At 39.4% G+C, this 26,034-nt stretch overlaps 1 protein-coding gene across 3 annotated transcripts in view; it reads left to right on the forward strand.

The window, feature by feature from the left end:
- gpc6a (glypican 6a) overlaps positions 1-26,034 on the forward strand; it is a 162,076-nt gene that overhangs the window by 124,442 nt on the left and 11,600 nt on the right. For 2 of the 3 annotated variants that reach the window (XM_004543317.5, XM_004543319.5), the window contains exon 7: positions 130-159. The exons of the other annotated variant lie outside the window; for it this stretch is intronic. In XM_004543317.5, coding sequence (XP_004543374.2) covers positions 130-159 — 30 coding nt within the window. The remainder of the gene's footprint in view (positions 1-129; positions 160-26,034) is intronic. 3 annotated transcript variants of the gene reach the window in all.

Below are 26,034 nucleotides of genomic sequence, written 5' to 3' on the forward strand. Positions count from 1 at the left end.
CACCATTTATCATTTAACTTTTTGCTTCACTAACTAGTCATTATTTTGGCCCTATTCTCTCTCTCAGTCTCTCTATTTCTCTGATGTCCAATTAAATCTCTTTCTTCTTCATTTCTCTGCTGCTCTCAGAGGGCTGTCTGGAGGACAATGCAACACAGTGTAAGCTTTCCATTCCTCCTCTTACATTCACAATGTCATGTGTCTCGTGGTGTTTTAATCAACCTGCCAATAGTGCTTCACTTTGCCACATTATTTAGAACTGATATTGATTGCTTGTTTGTGGCATGTCTGCTTTATTTTTACTTAGTATTTTTGTTTCTTGGTAACTTGGTAACTACACTGAAACTATGAACAGCTGAAACCAATATTTACAACTGTGTTTTTCTGCCTCACATTTGGTCTAACATGGGTTACATTGGCAGAAAGATGGTTCAGCTGTCAGAACTTGCCCTACAGCGTTGGATGGCTTTCTCTTTGGGTTTCCTATATTGTGTTTCTACTGCTGCTCTGCTTGATCTGAGGCTTTAAATTATTTGTTTGTATTGTAGGTTTTATTCACATTAACCCTGTTGCGACCCTTTTATGCATGAGTATTCCCCATTGTTTTTGCTTGTGTTGTGCATGACTTTTTGTATTCCTTGTATAGGTGTAGACAAGCTGAGCAAATTAATTGAGTCTATCATATATCATCCAGGAAAATCTGAAAGACTTAAAGAACTGCAAAATTGTTGATATACGCAGCTACAGCTACAGCTACTGTATAGTACTTAGTCTAGCTGCTGTAGCAAACAGTGACTCAGTCTGTTACATAAGTTCAAGTTTAATATTCTTTGTGTTTTTTTAGCACTTACATATAGAAGTTAAAAATGCATGTATTAGGTATGTCTTATAGCACCTTTTGGTAACAAAATTCTGGAAAGGTAACAATACTTGATTTTTTTTTTTTTCAGTACAGAAGGCAGCATTAGTGCCGCGTAGAGTTGTCAAAAAACTGATCCTTGGATACTAATTGATGCTAAATATTACTATTGGATCAGATACTCATTTGCAATATTAACAGTGCCATCTTCACAGAGCCCCTCATAACGCTAGCAGCTAAACACCTGAATAGAACAAGCTTGGCGAAGCTTAAAGGCTGACATTTCAGTCTTTATCAAGAATTTTGAGACAATGTTGAAGTATTTGAGTTATTTTGAATGCTTACCTGTCTCACACACACACAGATTGCAGCTAGCCGATGGAAATATCACCCACATTATCCTTCCCCTCCTGTTATTGTTGAGGTGGCAGCTAGCGGCAATGGCTAATAATAACATAACAACATTAATCTTGGAGCTCGGCAGTAAATGTTATCAGTTCTACTGGTCTGTAATATTAATATTCACATAACGGGATAATGTAGTTATTTGTCTATAGAAAGTGATATATTTCCCTTAAAGTCCTGATTTACTAATAATGCAGATTGAAGGTGAGAGCAGTCTACCAGCATCTACACAGAAACAGTGTAAAGTTCCTTGATAACCTCATTTAATTAGCAATGAAATATAGTGCCAAGAACCACAGGAAATATGCATTCTTTAAAATATGTCTGTCAATTTTATCATTTTTTTTCCTCCATTGTGAAAAATGGTTTGGCGTAGCAAGTATTTTTCTGGGGATCGGTACTGAGTTTGAAATTCTAGTATCATGACAACCCTAGTGTGCACACTGTACTGCATGAAAGGCATTGATTGTAATGAATTAATTATTTATCCCTTGGCTGTCACAGGGTGACAGGCGGCGTGCACTCCCGACAGGTCTCTGTTCTATCGCAGGGCACAAAGAGACAGACCTGTGGCCAATTTAGAATCACTAATTAACTAACAAGCATGCCTTTGGACTGTAGGAGAAAACCAGAGTAATCAGAAAGAATACGTAAACTCTTTCTAAATAATTGTGATGGTAATGTCTTCCAAAAGTCTTCAAACTCTTGAAGTCTTCAAACATTCAGCATTTGAAGGTCTTTGTGCTTTCGATTGGAAGGTGAAATGTCTGAGTCCTTTTTTCGCTTCTCTCTCACACTCTGGATGTGATTACCGTCTGATTTGTAAAAGCAGCTGCTGATTACATAATCAGTGTCTGGGACTGACTTCAGCACACATTCAAGTCAAGGAATGGTCAAAAGGTGCAGTTTAGTGGCGCAGTCTTTCTTCAATTGTCTGTGGTATTTGAAGTAAAAGCTGTGAGCTTTACAAACTCAGACCAAAACACTAAAGAACTAAAATATTGACGTTAAGGCCCAAGGCATTATAAATGCTGAATTAGTGCTACGATATATATTGAGTACTCCACTATCTCATCTGCCTCACTCTGAATGATTTTAAGCTGAAAGCCTAACTCGGTGGTTCAGACTGTCAAAGTCCTAACAGCTGAGCACACATCTGTCCTGGCTTACATATACAAATACAGCTACTGGTAAAAACACTGCCTTTTTGAGCTGATGGCTAGCGTGTTCTTTTTTTTTTTCTTTGAAGCTTAATTGGGGTTTAACTGAATCCTAATTTACTGACAATGCATGATATATATGAATGGTGTGGCCATAGCGTGCTTTCAGTGAAATATGTCTTCCTGTATGACTCATTCATTACTGGAACTGAATGAACTCTTTGTAATTCAAAGAAGGTCTCCTCTCACACTGAGCAAGGGCAGCTTCACCGTCTTGCTTATATATATTGGGTCCTCTGCCTGAGAGCTTGAGGGACCTTGGATGAGCTCAGATGTTGTTCCTGGGATCTGCTGGAGCCACTCGCCTAGCTTGGAGGTCACTTTACTGAGTGCTCCGAATACCACTAGGACCACTGTTCTTCTTGATGTTGCTGTCATTCATTATCGCTACATCTATCACTATGGCCGTCTTCCTCTGCTTGTCTACTACTATCTCCAGTTGGTTAGCCATCACCAGTTTGTCCGTCTGTATCTGGAAGTCTCACAGGATCCTGTAAACTATGCTGGCCACTTGGTTATGGCGTTCCATATATGCCCTGCCTGCTAGCATCTTGCACCATGCTGTTATGTGTTGGATTGTATCAGGGGCATCTTTACACAGCCTGCACCTGGGGTCTTGCCTGGTGTGATAGACCCCAGGACCACCGTGCAAGGGCCTGTCCTTCCATGACGGTTCCTCCTCTCGCTCCTCGTCTTTCTTGGGTTTCTGCTGCGTTAGGTATTCACTAAACACATGGTCAGTTGTCCCTATCTTCCTGATGTACTCGTGGATGTTCGTTGTCTAATCCTGGACTTTGGTACTGACACTCACTAGACCTCGGCTTCCTTCCGCTTAGCATACAGTCTCAGGGTGCTGGATTTGGTTGAAACCTTCATGCATTGTAAGGAGTTTCCTCTTCTTGATATCAGTGGCTTCTGTCTTCTTCTTTGGCAAGCGTATTATCCAAGCAGGATACCTGACCACCGGCAGAGTGAAGGTGTTGATAGCCTGGATGTTGTTCTTGCCATTCAGCCGACTCCTCTTCATTTAGTGTTGCACTAAAGCCTTTTGTTCAGTATACACAGCAGTATTTGAGCATATCATCAACCATGTGTTCCATGTTCAGATTTAAGAGGATGCTGATGGTGTGTTCCTTGCATTTGTAGTATTTTTATTCTGTTTTTATTTTGACAGATGTCTGATAGCACAGTTCTGACAGAAATTACTTTGTTCTCTGTCTGCTTAGCATTGCTGACCCGGCATTAATGTCGGTGCCTCCATTCAACAAAAAAAAAAAATAGAAAACAATGATGGATGTTAGATGATTCAGTTGTTGATTTATTCGACTAAATTCTAACTATTTTGAGTCTCCCTAATGGGTTGTTTATTGTTGTGCACTGTTGAAATGGGGATGCAGTTGAAAAGAAAGTAAATCAGTCATTAGCAGTGGCCAGGCCTTTCTCCATGCTCCATTTCACATTCTTTTAGCAGAGTGCCAGGGCCAGGAAACGATCTGGCAAATGGCATTTTTCTCAGGAAGGAAAAAGTGTTAAATAAATGATCACTGTTTTATTTCTTAATCAATCATGGTAATCCAGTGCTGAAAGGCATCAACCTATATGTACTTTATTGTGCAACTGTTACATAGCCACAGTATACTGAAAGAATGGAGGGATTTATAGAGATTTAGCTGAACACACTGTCAATTTGAATGCATGAAAAGAGTCGATCTGAGCATCCCTCAGCTTCTGAATGGCAGCCGGCATCACTATTCCCACATGAAAGTTTCTTTCTGCCAGAATAATCAGTCATATAGAAATCACTCCGCCCAGTGCAATTGTAGACACAACTGCCAATTATGACCGATGGTAGCAGAGCCAAATTGGGTAAATCCATGAGTCATGCCATAAAATGGATCGAGTTACAGCCCTAATGAAATTGTGGCATGTAATGCAGATCTGTTCTCTACAGTTTTTCTCTTTAATAGCCTGTGCAGATCAGCAGGCAAAAAAGAACAAGTGTTAAGACCAGTTAATCTCACTGGCATGCTAATTCGGAAAACTGGGCATGCTGAGCTAATGTTTTAGAAGCAGTAACAACCAAAGGGCTTGAGTGCTTTTGGGGTTTCTAAACTCTATTTTAGATTATGCTGACAAAAATCTGGGGAAAAGAATCTCAGCAGTGTCTTGACTCAGTTTCTTTTTTTAAATAGAACAGAAAGCGCTATAGTTTAGCCACTTAAGAGCGTGTGATTCTCTCTATACGTGTGTTTAAAGGGAGACATTATGTATCCATGTCTGTAGTCTGTAGGGTGATATCTTGAGTTAATCTGAGTTCACTTAACCCTTGTATGGTGTTCGGGTCTGTGAGACCCGTGTTCAGTTTTTTTCAAAAGAAAAATTAAACAATTAATTATTTTTTCACGTGTAAATGTGTTGTGTCTTTCCACTCACTCCACTTGATTATAACTGATTTATTTATAACATTTTATATAAAAGAAAAACGAGAAGCACATTAATTCATAAATGTGATCTAACAAAGGTAAAGGGAAAAAATTAACCATGTTTGCTGTTCATATGTCTTGTAATTGGGATGAAGTAAACATCTGTTGAGTAATTTAACATAAAATTGTTTGATAGTGTTAATTTGGAAAGCCAAAACTCTAGCGGGTCCACCAGACCCATGAACACTGGCTGAGTAACAAAAATACGAGCACCACACAAGGGTTAATGCATTTTTTCACACAGATGGTCACACATGTTATTAACTCAAAGGATCTGAGAGATAAAAAGTAAAATTCACTGATAATTCATCTCTATTTTGTACATGGGGTGAAACCACACAAGTGCAGAAGATTTTCTGTCTTAGTGGGTCTGTTTTCACGTACAGAACACACTCCTCAGTTTAAATTAAACTAAAGACTGAGATGGAAAACTTTTAGCCAGTCCAGCACCTCACCAGGCCTATTTTAAATCTTCATATAATACTTATTATTAACAAAGAATTTACAATAATGGGATGGTATGAACTGGTTGTCTCAGGACTACCCTCTATGACTATGTAGAGGGCAATGAATTTAACTGTCCAGAGGTAATTCTGTCTGTCAAAAGTGATGAAAATCTGACAGTGACTGATGTGTAATCAGCCATGCTCGCTCAACAGAAACCTGTCTCACAAAATGAATTAGAATTAATGAACATGGACAGACACAACAGATCAATGTGGCCACCTTCTAACTCCTTTCTGTTTAAAGTCAGCTTCATTACTTTGTTTTCCATTGCACCAGTTCCTTTGCTTCAACACGCTTAATTTGGTATAGCTTTCTCTTTCATTTCATGTATCCTTTTAGTTTTATGTCTTGCTTCGTTCTTATGCTAAGCCCAATTGAGCAATTGCCGAAGGATGTCTGCATTCTTCACAATAAGCAGTCTTTTTTTCCAATACTTTTTCACTTTGCCAACTTAGCAGAGCGCACACTAAATGATGCATCACTGATCGTGTATTAAGCGGTGAAATATTTTCTTCCACTGTGGTGGTTTTGCGCTTTTTAATGTTCCCATTTTCACAGAAACACACAAATGAGTAAAAATATATTTCACTATAATATTGAAAGAACGACTAGCTCGCAGGACTCTCTGTCAGTGCGCTTGTTCTGCCGCCGAAAGAGGAAAGAACGAAGCTAGACACCTATTGTGGTGGACAGCTGGTTGGGAAATGTGCACAGTATGGTGTGTGCTGCAGGGAGATACTCCAGTAAATTACAAAACCATGGTGATGTTTTGTTGTTTGCTGGTTTCCAGCTACTCTGCCTGGGTTATTTGCAAGCTCTTCTGGGCTTTCTCTGCTCTCTATTCTCGGAGCTCCTTACAAATCTTTCACTGCAGTGCAAGAGCACCGTATGATTTTCTACTGACAAAACCAGCAGAGTTTAAAATTCTTTGACATAGATGGCGTGAAATCTTCTGTCAGATTTCAAGTTTCACCCAAGAACTAGAATGAGATCAGTGGCACTCTTTCAAATCCAGACATGAGACATATGTGGACTTTGTTTCAGAGTTCATAAATCTGTCTGAGACAAGCAAAAATTGGTGAAATGTGTGACATTTTCAAAAATATAGTTCTTACAAGAAATGCAAAATGAAAAAACAAACAACAACAGCTGTGCTTAGTTAACAGGCTGCTTCTACTTCTGGTATTCCTGATTTTTAAAGCAGGGATAACACTATATTAGGTTTCCCACAATTCAACAATGAATGAATGAATGATCTAGATAGAAAGATAGATGTAAGATAGATAGATAGATAGATAAAGAGAGAGAGAGAGAGAGAGAGAGAGAGAGAGATCCAGACCCTTTTAACCAATTTTATTGTTAATCATCCAAATGGCATAATGGCAAACCACCAACAAGCTTCTTCTGATTCTTTCCTTTGTTTACCCATCAGTGTGCATGGCTTTAAAATCCAGGCCTCCTTTCCATCACCACTGTGGTTTTGTTTTCTATATTGCTCGTGTGCTGTTATATCAAATGCTTCAATACATTTGATGCTGTATTTTTCATGGTTGAACACATTTTGCTGCTGGCACAAAGTTTATAGCTGACAACAATGTTCTTTGCATTTTTTACTGGAGGGAAATCACAATAAAACCTGTTGTCTCCTTCTCTGCCTCTTTGTCATGCTGTATCCTTCATCAAGCTCACCTCCCATGTGTGCATGCCATCACAAGATTGCATTCCTTGGACAAAAACAAATGTCAGTCTGGCATGCTAGTGTTATTTGGATTAGTTAATGTGATATAAAAACACACAATAATTGATAATACGTGATACTGATGAGACATTGTCCAACTCTTGATATCTCTCCCTTGCATATGATCTAAATGGATATGGACAAACCAGCTTATTCAGCATGCTGCTACATATACATAAAGTATACTGTACACTTTCAGTCTGCTGATTAATTAACTAGTCACTATACTCTGTCGTTTAACAGTGATGGAAAATTTCCTTGTAATCTAACATCTGTCCTCCCATTATTCATGGCCAGTGCCGTCAAAGAAGCGAAATGTCCATGAGGTAAACAGTGATCTATCATACATCATTTATTCACTATCTCGCCACAGTAATGAAGAAAGCTCAACCTTTCTTGTTTTCATCTTCAGTTTCAGTGTAAATGAGAATTTCCCATCTCGAGCTAAATTTGGGCCCAGACTGCTCAGCTAAACCTGGCTGCTTTACCCTCTGAGCAGTTTGTGTGTATATGCCGCCAGAAAGGTGCAGCATTTATTGGAATCTGCCTCGGCTCTAGCATCTCTTCTCATCATCAGGCTGTTTAGCCCACTACTGTTTCCCTTGACATTGTGTGGTTATCACTCCTGCCTAAAGGTAGAAGGTGTTTACCTTGATTTAGCACTGCAGAGCCTTGTGAGCTTAACTCATCTACATAGGCTGGCAGGCAAACTGAAATAAACCAGTGTGGCCAAGAAAATCCTATTTAGAGCATTATTCAAAGAACTGAATCACAAAATGCAGGGCCATTGTGTTTGAAGTAAGCTAACCCAATTGCTGTGAGCATAACAAGGAAGTGACCATTTGTGTTGGTTCTCTTTGGAGATTTCCCGACTTTTTCAAAGCCCATCTTTGCTATGCTTTATATAATTTAAATCCCCCGGTGCAGACGGGTTCAAGCCACAATACCATTAGCCGGTTCCTGGTGGTGTCCATGTGACCTAGAAACTCCAGGACTTTAAGTGATCCTGCAGGATATCTTTGCATATTTATCAAGGTTACATAACACATTTTTGGTGAAGATTGGTCAATGCACACATTCTTTCCAGCAGTATCTGTTCTTTTTATGTGATGCTTTTTATTGGTGATTGAAGTTTACTCTAAGATGATTCAAATTTTCTTTGCTGAATGTGTTCATAGTGTTTAAGTACTGATACAATGATATTTGTTAATAACTGGTCAGTTAAAGCTAGATGGTGGCTTTTTGTGGGTGTGTGTTAAATCTCGCTCTAAATTTGTGCCCCACTGCAAACAGGCTGTTTTATGTACTTGTAGTTGTTAAAGTATGACATTACAATAGCTTTTTAGGCTAGTATACAGCTCTCTTTTGCTTCCAGTGATCCAGACTTGGTGTGGTTTTAAACAACAGTTGCCCAAACTTTCTGAAGGTCTTTCAAAGTTTTTCTTTGGACATGGCCTGCTTTTTTATTCATTTTCAGTCCAGTCCTTGTACCTGACCGTTTTTAGAGGAAGTTTTTCTTTTTCTTTGTGAAGCTACTCAATACTCACTTATGAGTCATGAAACATATAAAAGTTATCTAACTCAAGGGTGAACCAGTTTTGCATCTACACATAGCAGAACATTTCCAAAGACTCAGTTTTAAATTGTAACTTTAGGCACATAGGGTTTTTTTTAATCTTGAAAAAATGCAACATTTAAATATAGCACAGTATGACAGGCATAAACTAGTCCCTAAGCCTCTAAGTGCTATTAGGTAAACTCGTGGAATATCTCGGCATGGTGTGTAGTGGTTCTCCAGGTCTCTCCAGAGCAGGGACCTCAACATCATTGAAGCAGTGTGGGATCATCTTGCTAGAGAACAGAACAAAAAGGCAGCCAACATCCAAATAAGTCCTTCAAGAAGCCTGGAGAACTATTCCTGAAGGCTGCTTACAGAAATTAAAAGAAAGTTTGTTTGAGTGAGTTCAGGGTGTATTGAAGAATAAATGCGGTCTTGCCAAATAATGACTTTCAGTCTTGTTAGAACAGTTTGAAATGCTGCATTTCCATTTATGTTTGCATATGTTTCAGTACCGCTGCACATATTTCTCATTTTTTTATACAAAATATAAACAAATAAGGTGAGACATGATTTTAAGATTCTGGTTCGTGCATGAACCGTTATAAGAATAATTCCAATAGATGATTTAAATGATCAAGGCGCCCTCTCTTGAACCAAGGTGTTTAACAGCTGAGCCGGCTTTCCCCGATGATCAGTCAGCACCAGCATAATCCGCATTATAAATTCATTCCTTTTTATTAATCTTAGTTTCTGCGGGAAGTGCATTGATAAAGGGGCTTTCCCCCCCTACATCAACGTGTTTGCTTTTATTTAACGTTTCCTGCCTCGAGAGTTTAAAATATGCAAGAGATTTGAACTAATTTATTCCATGAAGTTAGTGTAGTAACTTTATGTTACAGAGAAGCATCTGTTTATAAAGCCCCCTCCCCCAAATGGTAGGTTTACCCTTGGGATGGGACACAAAACCAGCTGTGTATGAAACTTCCATCTGTGCTTACATTAGTCAGGTCACGGTTTGTTTAACATGAATGTGCTGTACTAAAGCTGCTCAGTATCTGCGTCATTTGAGGTCTGTTTTTTCTGTTTCACAGTAACATGAATTAAGCTCTTTCCAGTATAAATATCACAAATATACCTAGAAATAGGTTACATTAAAGTTTTATATTAAAGTAGTCAGTATGAGATTTATGGAGTCAGGTAATATTGAGACGTATTTACTTCATTAAAACAAATTAACAAATTATTTATTTTAAAGTATTTATGTAATCTGGGTTGTTTTAGTGTTATATCATACTATACTGGTCTTGTATAGTAAACACGTATCCGGTATTATTGTGGTGGAACAAGCCCGTTTAGTCTGTAATCTCCTGCTGCTGCATCTGCTATGGCTTTAATTGTTTAGACACACCAGGGTTTTCTCCCTGGACTTTTTCCTGCTATGAAATTTCAATACTTTTATATTTACAGCTGTTAAAGCAGCCACCCACAATGTTTCTTTAAAAAAAAAGAAAAATGTGCATCCATATGGATTATATAAGTTGTCTTGTGTATTTTCTCCCACTGAAGATACAGTGGGGCAAAAAAGTATTTAGTCAGCCACCGATTGTGCAAGTTCCCCCACTTAAAATGATGACAGAGGTCAGTAATTTGCACCAGAGGTACACTTCAACTGTGAGAGACAGAATGTGAAAAAAAAATCCATGAATCCACATGGTAGGATTTGTAAAGAATTTATTCGTAAATCAGGGTGGAAAATAAGTATTTGGTCAATAACAAAAATACAACTCAATACTTTGTAACATAACCTTTGTTGGCAATAACAGAGGTCAAACGTTTACTATAGGTCTTTACCAGGTTTGCACACACAGTAGCTGGTATTTTGGCCCATTCCTCCATGCAGATCTTCTCGAGAGCAGTGATGTTTTGGGGCTGTCGCCGAGCAACACGGACTTTCAACTCCCGCCACAGATTTTCTATGGGGTTGAGGTCTGGAGACTGGCTAGGCCACTCCAGGACTTTCAAATGCTTCTTACGGAGCCACTCCTTTGTTGCCCGGGCGGTGTGTTTTGGATCATTGTCATGTTGGAAGACCCAGCCTCGTTTCATCTTCAAAGTTCTCACTGATGGAAGGAGGTTTTGGCTCAAAATCTCACGATACATGGCCCCATTCATTCTGTCCTTAACACGGATCAGTCGTCCTGTCCCCTTGGCAGAAAAACAGCCCCATAGCATGATGTTTCCACCCCCATGCTTCACAGTAGGTATGGTGTTCTTGGGATGCAACTCAGTATTCTTCTTCCTCCAAACACGACGAGTTGAGTTTATACCAAAAAGTTCTACTTTGGTTTCATCTGACCACATGACATTCTCCCAATCCTCTGCTGTATCATCCATGTGCTCTCTGGCAAACTTCAGACGGGCCTGGACATGCACTGGCTTCAGCAGCGGAACACGTCTGGCACTGCGGGATTTGATTCCCTGCCGTTGTAGTGTGTTACTGATGGTGACCTTTGTTACTTTGGTCCCAGCTCTCTGCAGGTCATTCACCAGGTCCCCCCGTGTGGTTCTGGGATCTTTGCTCACCGTTCTCATCATCATTTTGACCTCACGGGATGAGATCTTGCGTGGAGCCCCAGATCGAGGGAGATTATCAGTGGTCTTGTATGTCTTCCATTTTCTGATGATTGCTCCCACAGTTGATTTTTTTCACACCAAGCTGCTTGCCTATTGTAGATTCACTCTTCCCAGTCTGGTGCAGGTCTACAACACTTTTCCTGGTGTCCTTCGAAAGCTCTTTGGTCTTGGCCATGGCGGAGTTTGGAGTCTGACTGTTTGAGGCTGTGGACAGGTGTCTTTATACAGATGATGAGTTCAAACAGGTGCCATTCATACAGGTAACGAGTGGGGGACAGAAAAGCTTCTTACAGAAGACGTTACAGGTCTGTGAGAGCCAGAGATTTTCCTTGTTTGAGGTGACCAAATACTTATTTTCCACCCTAATTTACAAATAAATTCTTTACAAATCCTACCATGTGGATTCATGGATTTTTTTTTCACATTCTGTCTCTCACAGTTGAAGTGTACCTCTGGTGCAAATTACTGACCTCTGTCATCATTTTAAGTGGGGGAACTTGCACAATCGGTGGCTGACTAAATACTTTTTTGCCCCACTGTAAATGTTTGAGAACATTTACGTCAACAATAAGATCTAACAGATGTTACAGTTAATACAAAGTAAGCTGAGCATTTTTGTGTAAGAGAATTATTGCACATATAATTACAGAAATAACAAGTGTACATAAACACGCGCACAGGGCTGTTGAAAATGACAACAGCTACTGCATAAAGCTGTTGTCATGGGGATAAGTTGCAAACTGCATGCTAACTATCGCTTGCTGCCTGTTGCAGGAATTAACAGATGTGTGGGAGATTTCATTACGCATACAGAGCCTCTGCTAATTGTGTAATTAGCTGTATACATAATCAGGAAGAGGATCAAAATATTACATTAACAAGTTCACCTGTTGTGAAAGTCACAGCACTGGTAACTGGGATGTTTAGCTTATTTAGAAATGACCTGACTTTAACAGCCACGGGAACATTTTAAACATCTAATGATGAGCTATGTCTGAAATCCATATTTATACTAAATTCATCAAAGTCCTTGGGTTTACAGCCGTAAGGTAATACAGGGTTGTTTCAACTCTGATGGCACAGCACTTCAGGTAGATGCTGCATTAAAAGTTTAGATGACATCTGAAGGAGAATTCTTGTCTTAAATTCCTGAAAACTGCTGCTCTTCTCATCTTGCTAGAATCCTGTTTCCATAAAGAAGCACTACTGATCAGAGGCTTCAGTTCCACACAACCTGACATCTGTTTGTAGTAACTGTTCTTTCTGTTTAAATTAAAAAATGAACAACACAGATGCTTCTAGGCCCTCTTAGTCCTGCAGCAGCAAGGATGGACTCTCCTCTGCTTTCTGTTCCCCTCTCAAGGTCCGACTTCAAAACATGTTTAAAATTCTCCATTATAGGATGTTGAGCTCTTAGATATCTCTATGTGGAATTGTTGAATTCTTGCCATAGCTTGAGCCAGTTGGCCTGTCCATACCTTGGCTAGTATCCAAGCATCTTCACTATTCAAGCCATAGGTTCTGATTGTCAGTGACTCCAAAGATTTTTGTTTTTGCTCTGGCCATTTACTCGGGACCCTAGTGCCAATCAGTTTTTTGACTGGTAATTCAATAAGGAATGACCATTTGAAAGAACAAGATGATTCATCGAAGTACAGTGTTTGAGTCATAAACATTTTAGCGATTAGGCTCAGATGAATTTGACAGGTTCCAACAGTGGTAGGAAGTAGGACAGGACCCCCAAGAATCTAGATGCTGGTGGTGGTGGTTATCAAGCAGATGGGAACTTGGATGAATGACCAGGATGAGGTGGAGATGGGGAGGAGGCAGGCTGAGAGAGTGAGAGGCAGAATGAGAATAGATTTAAAGCATGCAAAACTAAGGCTCAGTTCTCACTGAAGAAAAAATGGTTGGGCCACGGTGATGACGACAGAAGTGAGGCAGAAGTGATTTAAATAATAGACCGGAGGTCCGGGCGGCCAGGAATCCAGGCAGAGGAGCAAACACAGGTCTTACTCATTGAACTTCTGCATAAGCTTCATTATCACTATCAGTAAAAAAAAACAAAAACAATGCAAAGCATTAACTCTGACTGCTACATTCAATTTACCATGCCTAATTCATTCAATTAAATGAATTATTAAATAGCCCTAATAAATATTTGTAGGCGGTGTTTGCATGGAGCCCATAGGCTTGAAACCTGTTGTAAATGATTGTTTTCTAAAGTTAAATATTTATGACAAAATAAGCAATAATGATAATTACATGCAAACCTGTGCGTGTGTTGTGTTGATCAGTTTTGATTAAGGGAAGCCCGGCGACGGAAGCCAGAACACCACAACATTTGCACACATTTGCATTCATATTGCCTAATTTGGGTTGGTGCATAGAAGTAAATGATATCGTGTTTTTTTTAAATGAGTGAACCCTTGGAAAATTAAGAAAAACTCTCAGGTGAAATAACTAAAACTTTCGCATTTTGGGGTATGATTGTGTGCCCATACAACTCAAACTGTACTAAATTAAGGAACTGGTTGAGAACATGTGCTCTGAAGACGAAGAAGGTATTATATTTAACTTTGAACATCCAGGAAATCATCATGTGTGACTTTGTGTGAGCCGGACTGATTACTGTTTCCTTTTTGATATTTTAAGGTGGTATTTTAAGGATTTCTAGATTGTCTCTATAGTGCAGACGTCTCACTGCATCTACAGTGTGCAAACACATTATCTCAATTTTAGCTTTTGACACAGGCTCGCTCTGAAAATCTGTATTGATTTTAGTTCTATTGAAACTAGTTAAAGCACATTCCGGGCTTATAAATCAACATGAGCCCAAACAGACCATGAGATCATCTTGCAAAGCCCAATATGAATGTGTCGTATTGGGCATCTGATAAAGGGACACTGCTGCTGCAAAGTGAAAGCAGAGGAGTGCCTCAGCATCCTCTTTTATTAAAAGGGATCTTTAACAGTCATGTAGTCAATTTTCTCTGATTTCACTGTTTTACCATGTAGTGTTCATACGGGCTCTTTTTTTAAAAGACATTCGTGTATTACTTTGTTGGTTTTTCTTATTTATTTCTCATAAAATTGCTTGTTGTGTGAGTCATTTGGAATGAGGGACAAACTGGTGCTGTGTGTTTTGATTGCGATTGATGCTTTCTTCTCAAACAGAGTGACTCATGGTGAATCACAGTGGGGGTTTTTTGTGAAATCGATTAAGATTGGCTTTGTTAATGGTGCATGTGTGTGCTTGGGAAGGGTATAACACTTGTTAACAGAAAAGGCAGGGAGGAAGCAGGGGCCGGTCCCTTTGTTTAATCTGTGCTTCGGTGAGCTATAAGTCTGCTTCCCGTCTGTATACAGCACTTCATCGTGACAAGCAGGCACATATTAGCAGAAATATTGGCACTTACTTATAGCGCTGATCATATTTCAGGGCTATATGCATGTGATATGCTGAGACAACAAACTCAACACAACAAACAAAAACTGTTTAAGAAGGTTGTACTGCTCATATCTACAGACAGTTCTGTGGCTGAAATTTGGAATTGAAGCTGGTGGATCTGACCTGTGAAAGCCCTAATTAAAATTACTGGACCTGAATTAACATGCATTGCTGGAGTTTGCCCTGCTTGCTGCATGCGCCGAATGCTCATCAGCCACTTGACACCACTTCCAGGATTCAGCAAAACCAGAGGAAGGCAGACTGGAATTAAGCTTTGTTTGTATAAACGATTTAATGGAATAGAGGTCCTGTTTGACATTTGGTGTAACCTTGTGATGTTGATGTGGCATTATTGTTAGTAGTAGTTTTGAAAAAATCACCCTGAGATCCTAATGTTAAAGTATAGTTATATTTAACTCTTTAAGCTCATTTCCAGTTTTTTAAAAATTAAACTGTTTACATTAAAATTAAAGCATTTTATCCATCTTAATGTTGCATCATCACACCTGGTAGTTTGTTGTTGAGGTTATCGGTCCCTCTCTACAAGCTACCAGTTAAGGCAGACGTTTGTGGAGGCACTACAAATTTGACCTATGTGAAGAGGATAATTCATTGATTATTAATGATGACAAACAGTCCTCTCAGCGTAGGATTAGGTCAGACTTTCAAGGTGAATATAGGCACTGGAACCTTTGCTTGGTGGCTAATAATAAATATACAGGGCTTTACCTTGAACTATAAAGAGCCTCGATGGTGCCTTTCCAAATAACAAGTCAGATGGTTCCTCTCCTCTTTGGTCTGCAGGACATTGGCGTCCATGTTTTCCAGAAACAATTTGAAATTTCAGTTCGTCGGACCACAGAACAGTTTTTGCCTCAGTCCAGTTCAGTTTAAATAAGCTTTGAGAAGATGATGGAGTTAATAGTGTTTCCAGATCGCATTCAAGTGTTGTTTCTTCTTTGCATGATAGAGCTTTAACCTGCATTTGTGGATGGCACTATACAGCATTGCAGGCAACAATTTCTGGAAGAGTTTATGAGCCCATGCATGAATTTCCATGCCCAGTTTAAATAAGCTCATTCCTGTTTTTAATGCAGTGTGGCCTGAAGGCTTTAAAATCTCAGGCTTCCAATACTGATTCTGGCCTTGTCTCTTGCGCACAGAGATTTCTCCTGACTCCCATAATCCTCTGAAGCTTTTCTGTGCTGTAGATGGTGAAATATTTTTGACAATTTTAAGTTGGTTTTTTTTTTATTGTTCTACAATTTCTAGATAAATGCAGGTTAATGAACTCCTGCCCATCTTTACTCCTGAGAAACTCTCTAAGATCCTCTTTTTAAACCCGATCATGTTTCTGACTTCTGCCTATTAACTGTAGTTAGTTGCAAAATGTTTTTGCAGGTGCTTCTTTTTAGTATCACTTTCTTTTCCAGCATTTTGCTTCCCTACGCCCCAATTTTTTAAAGATGTGTTGTTCATAATTAGCTAATATTTTTCATGATGTGTTAAGATGTCTCATCTTAAACATTTATATTTGTTTTCCTTTGATTATTGTCAGTTCACAAGATTTGCAAATCATTGTGTTCTTCTGTAATTTACATCCTTGCAAATGTGGTTATATTTTGCAGATTGAGTTGTGTGTTGAGTTAACTGTGACTAACAACACAACATCACAAATGTGAGTTCGTTTCTCTGATTTTCTTAAAAATTAAGCATGGTCTCATTTAAGTTAAAGGTTGTGACTTTATGAAATAATTACATCCAATTCACATTTCACTTGTTACATGTAATAACTTAAGATGTCAAATATAAGAACCAGTGTTGCACCAGGAAGTGCGGTCTCTGTGCAGCTAAATTAACACCTCTCAAATAGGTGTTAATTTAAAAATAAATAAATAAACCTTAAACACAATAACCCTGATGAATTATTACAGGATTGCTAATTGTGTTAGACTGCAGCTATTATCAGTTTATGCCTAATAACTGCATGTAGAAGCAACCTGCGTCACTCTTGTCAGTGATATAGTTTTGAACCTACCAGTGATATTATCAGTTATTTAAAGGGTTTTTTAAAGCAGCGCAGCAGTAACCTCTGGGCTCCCAGTGAGACGGAGAGAAATGCTGAAGGTTCAGCAGCATCTAATCTTGCAGCTGCAGCATAGATGTGTGGTGAAAGCAGCAGCTATTCTAGCTGGAGTCAAACTCACTGCCCTAGGTACTCATATAAAGACTCATACTTAGATTTTTGTCTTCACAATTTGCCCTTAGTATGCTGTGTGTTTGTGTGCTTATGTGTGTATGCTTGCAGTTATTTATTCATGAACGAGTGTTTGTTTACTGCTGTATTTGTGCAGTTGAAATGACTGTACTGAACTGAACTGTTACTGAACTTTAGACATTGTTTATGTAGACCGTACATCGAGTTATACAGATGGAAAACTCTGAATTAAACTTCCATAAGCTTTCACTTCACAATGAATCATAAATGGATTTATTTACTTATATGTGTACATTGGAATGATCCTTCCTTCCTTTCTCCAGTTCACCTGAAATGCTCCTGCTTGCAGATGCTTAGCTGTCAGAATGGACCGTATCAATATCACATTACTGTTGTTAAATTTTAAAGTTTGAGCAAAAATAACCAAGCACAATGTGATCTGGTCCATATTGTTTTGTTAGTGCCAGGACGCTATGGGCTATTGTGAATCAGAGCCACACCAGCATGTGTTAAACCTAACCAGCTTTGGTGTCTCCATGACAGGATTACCACATCAAACATGAGGGCAGTCTCCTGCAGTGGCATCCTGTTGGTACAGGCCCTTTCATGTCCTGTTAAGACCCGAGGCTTCACTGTATACACTTCTCTCAAATCCCCAGTGTAACAAGGACATTATGTGTGTGTGTGTGTGTGTGTGTGTGTGTGTGTGTGTGTGTGTGTGTGTGTGTGTGTGTGTGTGTGTGTGTGTGTGTGTTCACACTTGCACATGAATACACATGTGCCCCCTCACGAGTTTTGAGACAGATACATTTTGGGTTATCCGAATGAAAAGAACTGAACATGCACAAGCACCTAGCACACTGAAAACACACACGTCACCAGACAAATAGATCTGGTGTTTTGGTTACTTGCAGTTTACATGTGTTTCAGAGTAGTATTTTTCCTGATTCTCAGAATCCTGATGCCGAGGACGCTGGATGCTTAATACACTTTGGGTGATTATGTGTTATTCCGGAAGAAAAGACATGCAGAAGCTAGCTGAGCAACATAAAAAAAGATGCTACAGTTAAAAGCAGCTCTGGTGTTTTGCTGATTGATGTCAGTTTTCTGGGAAGAAAAAAAATACTCACCAGTGTTCCCTTGAAAGTAGACCTGGGCATTGTTCATCCACGTGCAACATCCAGCCCATTTGCTGTCCCTGACCAGCCATGTTTGGACGATGGGAAGTTAGAAGTCAAACATAAATAAGTACATATCACATTGATGACTCGGCATCAGAAAATGGCTCACTGCATTTTTGTAATTTCGAAATAGTTTTAAAAAAATTCATTTTAACTGAATCTTTATCTTTTATTTTAAATCCACTGTCATGTGGTACAGAGGCAAATTATTAAGAAAAAAGTGGACCTAGCATCCTAACTGAAAATTCTCCGTATTAAGAAGAGATGAGCACACACGTTGCAGCAGGTAGGGTCATGCCCATACTGAAGGTTATCCTTCCACAGAGGCTTTTCTTTATTCCCGTTCCTGCATCCCCTTTAGATAAGGGAACACAGTGATGCTCAGCACTATCTCCTATACTAAACAACAAGCACAGAGGCTGTCCTTGAGACCTCCACAGAGGTAAAATAGAAGATGGTCCAACATTATGTTCTACCCTGACACATTCAGACCTCCCAAAAATAGTGAAACCTCACCAGACAGATGTGTTCAGTCAAACAAAAAATCTAGAACAAGTAAGTGATGGATAAAGTGCTGGGTTCCATACCAAGAAACACTATGCAGTGCTTATATGCATGGAAAAATGTTTTTGAGTGATCCAGAAGAGTAGAAAAGTTATACGTAGTACAGGAAATGAATTGACCATACCTTTATGTTGCATTTCACAGCATGCACACCCTATGAAGCAGTATACATGATTCAAGTTCAAGCAGTCTCAGTGTATTTACTGTCAGATCATATATGTTTATGAAAATAAACATATATCTTATGTTTATTTTCATATTTTTTTTTTTCATATATGTTTATGAAAATAAACATATATCAGCACCAGAACACAGCGTAAAGTCTTTCTTTGAGAACAGGATGAAAATACAGGACAAAAAAAATCCACTGAGAAATGGAGGGACTGCAGTGTTAACTGTATGTGGGAAACTTGAACTTATAGACAACTGTAGAACTAGTAAAAATGCAAAATACTGATTAGAATTCTGCAGTGTGATTATAGCGGACAATGCTAATGAAAATTCAGTGGGTAGAGCGTATTTGACATCAAGGTATCTGTGTAAAGATCTGTCTCGGTGAAGGTTCGTTTTAAGCAATAGCAGCTGTGAGATGCAGATGTGTTACACTATTAAATATCTGTCATAACAACAACTAGTAAGTTATCATATTTTAGACCTCCCTCAAGAACATCAGAGTTACACTGTATGAGGTATTTAGTCTGTGCAGCTGTGGCTTTGCTGAATGTTACTGTGGCCTGGAGCCAAAGCCAAGATAAAGAAATGTTGCTGCTTACTGGGTTATTACCTCAGGCTCGGTAGATATGACCTGATAGCTGCTCTAGTCTCTCAGCTCTCTCTCTTTCTCATCCAGTCTCACACAAAAAGCCCCATCTTGCAAAAGCAACATTTTCTAGTTCTAACTCACAAAGTGTGTCTGTGATAGACAGCTGAAAGATATAAGGCAGTTCTTTTGTATACATATGAAACAAACAGCTGCTGCACAACCTTAGATTATTGCTATTATTTTTATTATTCACAGAACTTAAACTGTGGATCCCAAAATTCATTTGTCTGCACTGACGTAAGTGCAAATATAAGCACACTATTATGTGAGCCTGGCATAACTAGTGTACTATATACAACAGCTTCCTCGCGTTGCCTAGCCTCAAGAGCGTCAGAGCATTTAATTCCCTAAATACAATAATTTTTTTATTAAGCCTGCAGGCTACATTGCCTCTTTTTCTTATGAGATTTCAGTCTGGTCAGAGAGAAGCAATGTAACTGACTATAACCAAGCTAAAGTCTGCTAGCAGTATTTTTCATTTAGCTGAAAAATGTAAAAGGTTTCATGTAAGAATTAAATTGGATTCACAAATAAATAGTTTATACATTAAAAAGTGTTTTTGACTGTATCAAAGTTCATCATTTAAACTGGGAAATAGCAGCTCTAACATTGTTTCTAGCTGTTTTTAGACCCTTCAGTCATGTCATGTGATCTCCACTCCAGACTGATTTTGCAAAATTGTCATGAAGATAAAAGTCTTTTAAAGGAAATACTGAGTCACCACTCATTTCTTTATATTGTGCTTGGAAAATGAGAAATAGATGAAGTGGTTTCTTGATGCATGTGTAAACATATATGGGGAAAAAGCAAAATGCAAAGCTACAAGCTACAAGCAGCTACAAAAAGAAAGTTATAGCTTGCCTTCAAGACCTTGAAAAGGACAAAATCATTGACAGCCGTACATATCACCGCCTTTATCCAGGGGATGCCTTACCCTGCATTTACGGACTTCCTAAAATCCACAAGGAAGGGATCCCACTCAGACCCATAGTCAGTAGCATAAACTCAGCCACTTATAACACTGCAAAACACCTTGCTACCATCCTTGCACCTCTCGTGGGGAACACCGCACACCACATCAAGAACTCCACCGACTTCACCGACAAGGTCCAGAAACTTACCCTGGATCCAGATGAAACCATGGTGTCCTTTGATGTAGTCTCTCTCTTCACTTGCATACCCACCACGGAGGCCGTGGAGACTGTCAGAAAACGACTACAAGAAGACAGCTCCTTGGAGGACAGGACCAACTTCACACCCGATCAGATTTGCACACTGTTAGACCTCTGCCTCACCACTACATATTTCAAATACAACGAGGGCTTCTACAGACAAAAACATGTCTGTGCCATGGGCTCCCCTGTGTCACCTATTGTAGCCAACCTTTACATGGAGGAAGTGGAAAGGAAGGCTCTTGGCTCTTTCAAAGGAAGAGTACCCAGCCACTGGTACAGATATGTGGACGACACCTGGGTCAAAATCAAGACACAAGAAGTGGAATCCTTCACTGCGCACATCAACGCCATAGATAAAAACATCAAGTTCACCAGGGAAGACACAAAGGACAACTGTTTGCCTTTCCTGGACTGCACTGTGCACATTGAAGAGAACGGCAACCTCAACATCGAAGTTTACCAGAAGCCCACACATACGGACCAGTACCTCCTCTTTGACTCCCATCACCCTCTGGAACACAAACTTGGAGTAATCAGGACCCTACACCACCGGGCAGAACATGTTCCCTCTAAGCCTGAAGGAAAAAAGAAGGAACACACACATGTAAAGGAAGCACTCAAAACGTGCGGCTATCCTAAATGGGCGTTCTTAAAGTCAGCAAAGAGGCACAGAAAAGAAGACCAGACACCAGCGAGGGAGGATAAGAAAGACAGACGCAACAACATTGTCATCCCCTATGTAGCCAGTGTATCAGAGAAACTCAGGAGAGTTTTTCTCCAAGCATGACATCCGAGTGTATTTCAGACCCAGCAACACACTCAGACAAAAACTGGTTCACCCGAAAGACAAAACTCCAAAACACAAACTTAACAATGTGGTGTATGCTGTACAGTGCAGCGAGGAATGCTCAGACCTCTACATTGGAGAGACCAAACAGCCACTTCACAAACGCATGGCACAACACAGAAGAGCCACCTCCACAGGACAAGACTCAGCAGTCCATCGGCATCTAAAGGACAAAGGTCACTCTTTCGAGGATGCCAATGTTCACATTTTGGACAGAGAGGACAGATGGTTTGAAAGAGGAGTGAAAGAAGCCAATTACGTCTACTGTGAGCGACCATCTTTGAACAGAGGCGGTGGTTTACGACACCAACTGTCTGCCATCTATAATCCAGTTTTCAGTTCCCTTCCCAGACGTCTTAATGCCCACTCACATCCTGGGCCTCAGGAAATTGCATGCTAGGGTGGGGATATGTTTCACAATGAGCTCACCCGAAACCCTGGCTGATTGTGACCCACACCCATTTTCACACCTTGGCTCATGTGATTAGGTACAGGATCATCAAGGGGGTCCTTTTGTCCCTCTTTGGGGGGAAACTCTCACTGGATTTAATTCTGGGACTCTCCACCATTTGACCCTAGAACTGAAGAAGCTTCTCGGACGAGAGGTGAAACATCTTCAAGCAACTTAAAGAAGTCCAGACGCTTTTCTTTCCAAGCTCCTTAGACTAAGATGACCTGGATGACTGAGAACCTTCACAGACAAAATGCAAACAAACAGAGTTTGCACAATTTTACGAGCCTGAAAGTCAATATTTTGTATGACGACTTTATTCTTCAACACAGCCTGAACTCTCAGGCAGTTAATTTAGGCATTGTTTTTTCTTCAAACAGTCCTCAGGAATAGTTCTCCAGGCTTCTTGTAGGACATTCAAAGCTTTTCTTCGGATGTTGGCTGCCTTTTGTCCTGTTTTTTGTCAAGATGACCACACTCATCATTAATCCCATGATTTCAATAATGGAAAGTTCTCTGTGGAGGCCAAACCATTACTGATAGTGTTTCATAGTGAATTTTTATATGTTTATTTTGGCAGTATGCTATGCTAAAAAGTGAAACTGTTGCTAATCAAACGCTTTCCAGTTAATATTGGATGGTAGATCTAAAATCTAATGTTACCTTTCTGCATTCGTGACAAGATCCCCAACACCACTGACAAAAGTTCACCCCCGAACCATGACAGAGCCACCACCGTGTTTAACAGATGACTTTATAAACTTAGTGTTGTGCTTCTCTCCTGACCTCCAGGTGACAATTTGAGCCCAAAAATTCAAATTTGGATCATCACTCCATAAGACCTGCTGCCACTGATACCAAGTTCTTGTATAATTTAGTGTATTTCAACCTTTTCTTCCCATGTACTTCCTCTGAGACCATCTCTGAGGCGTCACTGAACAGTAGACGGATCGGTTGAGAGGCCATTTCTCTAGTCCTGTGTTAGGTTGTTGCAGGATTTTGTTCTCTTTCTTAAGAACATCGGTCTCAGATGCTGTTCATCTGCTGTAGGTTGTTTTTTAGGCCTGCCACTTCTTCTTTTGTCCTCCACTTGTGCAGTTTTCTCAATTTGTTATGGACACACTGCAGACCACGCCAAGATATGCCAAGTTTTCAGCTAAGAACTCTTTGGGCATCAGCTTGTTGGTACAAAAATACTATTTTATGCCTGTCAAACAGTGTTTTGTTTGGATTTTTTTTCAACTAAAGAAATAGGAACAAATGATATACTTTGCTGCCTAAAGATACAAAAAAAATTGGTTCTTTGCTAAGTTGTCTGTTATGCGTCAACACATACATTTCATCCCTAGAGTTAGGTACCTTTATACCTGAATGATTCAGGGGTCATTGTTAAGTGGCTTAACAAATCAAACCCTGTGAAAATAGCCAGGTATGAAAATGAGTAAAAAGTAAGGCAATGTCCAAGTAAGAAAGCCGAACTACAGCTTACAATCACACCAAGCCTGGCTCAAAACATACAGAAGGAGGACTGTCTAATACAGTACACTGGCAGTGTTTAGGATTTCATCCACCCAGGATTCATTTGCAATTTGTCATCATTTCTATAGTTGGCCTAAAGGTAAAGAAGGCCCACTCACTTGCTTTTTCTGGAGCTTTCACCTTTATCGCATGCTGTATGTTGTATCATTACTGAGCTCATGTGTTAGTAGATTCACTTGTCACATGACCAGACTCCATCTGTTCATGAAGCTTTACCACCAAGAGAGAGTTGTTAGCATGTGTCAGTCACAGTTCACTAGTTGATTCATGGAGCTGAATTATAGACGAGTACAAAATAAGTAATTCTCCTTATTGGTTTGTTTCTACCATATTACTGTGCCTGGACTGTAATATGTCTATCAACCACTGTTTCAGCTGTCTGATGTAAAGGTTCCAGTGAAGGCAGTCACTCCTCCTGACTGAGCAGTCATTATTAATATCACAGGGTTTACCTCTAAAGTTGAAATATATGCGTTTGTATACTTTGGCAACTCCGTTTGAATATAACTAAGATTAAGAAGAGACGTTTTGGGTATTGCATTCGATAACATGATGGGTTTTTTTTAGAAATATATGGCTGTAAATTGTATGAGACAGATATTTTGCAGTCTATGCTTTGAAGAGCCTCGAGGTATTCAGCAGCTGAAATTGGTTCAAGTCCAAAACAATTTTCAAAAAAATTGCAACACTGTGAAAAGCAATAGAATTTCAAAGTGAAGGTTGTGACCCATCAACAATGTTTTTTTTTTATATATATAAAATATATTTTAACACGAACGCACACAGACACACAGACAGACACACACACACACACACACACGCAGAGAATCAATGAACAAACGTGTCTAATACAGGCCTGTAGTAGATAGACAATGTGTTTAAACTAATTGTGCACAATTGCCCATGTCTTCACTTTAATGTTATACTTTGTTAAAGTTTTCTTTCTCTCGTACATTTGCCATTTTTTAGCCATATTTCCCAGCACTAATGCTCAGGTCGCCTGCTGTGAGCAGCTCTCTGGAGATCGTCACACAGTATCTCCATACTGAGTTGAGGTCTGAGCTCCTAAAAATTATTTTTCTTTGTTTAAAGAGATTCTCTTGAAGCTTTACTTTGATGTTTAGTGTAATTATCTCACTGTTCTGCTGAACGTTATAACCACTCTGATATTCTTCTTTAAATAAGCGATGGTCTTGAGGACAAAGTTTTCTCTCAATATTGGAAAACTGACAACTCTAAGACCACAAAGACGGAATCAGATCAAGATGCTTCATCTCACAGTGTAACGAATAGCAGTAAGAGTGGCGTCAGTGTTTTTATCTAATTCTAAAACAGACAATTAAGCAAATTTTCCGCTGCTCACAAAGGTTTAAATTTCATACTGCAAACTGTGCATCGTCTTGCTTTTTTATTAGAGCTAGTTGTTATGTGCTCAAGGATCTGTGTGCTTCATCAACAAGCTAAACACGAAGACGTTTATGGACTTCTATATGAGTATAAATAATAAAGCAATATGTTACTCCATCTGTTAGGATTTAAAATAACTTGATTCCGTCTTCATGATTGTTACCAATTCTATAAAAATGACAAAAGCAACACAGTAGATTTCTGTCCATGATGAGTCCTTGTGGAGTTTTTTCCCCCGTTTCTCTGATCACGCGCTCAAACTTCTTGCTGAGCCCAGATGGAATCGGTTGGGGGTGAACACTCATGCCAGATATCAAATTTGAAATCTCAAGTCTGCCTTGTATGAATCACAGATGAACACAATATGGATGGAAGTGGATTCAAAACTAAATGGAATGAAAAAGGGGTTGGTTGGAGTACTGGTCTCCTAATGCAGCGGTCCCCAACCCCCGGGCCGTTTGGTACCGGGCCGCGAGACTTGAGGCTTGGGTGTGAAATGCATGGTTTTCAGGGTTTCTATCGGTTTTTAGCGTTATGTTGTTATCATTTTTATCGTTAACTCGGTTTTCCTGGGTCTTTTCACGTGTGTTATGAATAAATCTTCTTTTTTTCGGTACCGGCACTAGTTTTATTTTGTTGTATTTATCCGCGACACCTTAAAGTCCGGTCCGTGAAAATATTGTCGGGCATAAACCGGTCCGTGGCGCAAAAAAGGTCGGGGACCACTGTCCTAATGGAATAAACTAAAAACAGGCTTGTGCAACATGACTGTTTAAAGTCACGACGTGCCTCACTCATGTGCAAAGAAGGAAATATTGAAGTGTTTTCTAAGTGTGTGTGTGTTTTTTCCATTTCTAGAAAAATATCAGTCATATTTTTTATCACAGTTTTATTATGAAAATTTATTTGGATCTTTGTTTTCTTCAAATTACTTTTTTTAATCTGAAAACTCTGTTGAGACCTTTTAAACT

This window comes from Maylandia zebra, linkage group LG1, assembly GCF_041146795.1.
Source record: "Maylandia zebra isolate NMK-2024a linkage group LG1, Mzebra_GT3a, whole genome shotgun sequence".
NCBI lineage: Eukaryota > Metazoa > Chordata > Actinopteri > Cichliformes > Cichlidae > Maylandia > Maylandia zebra.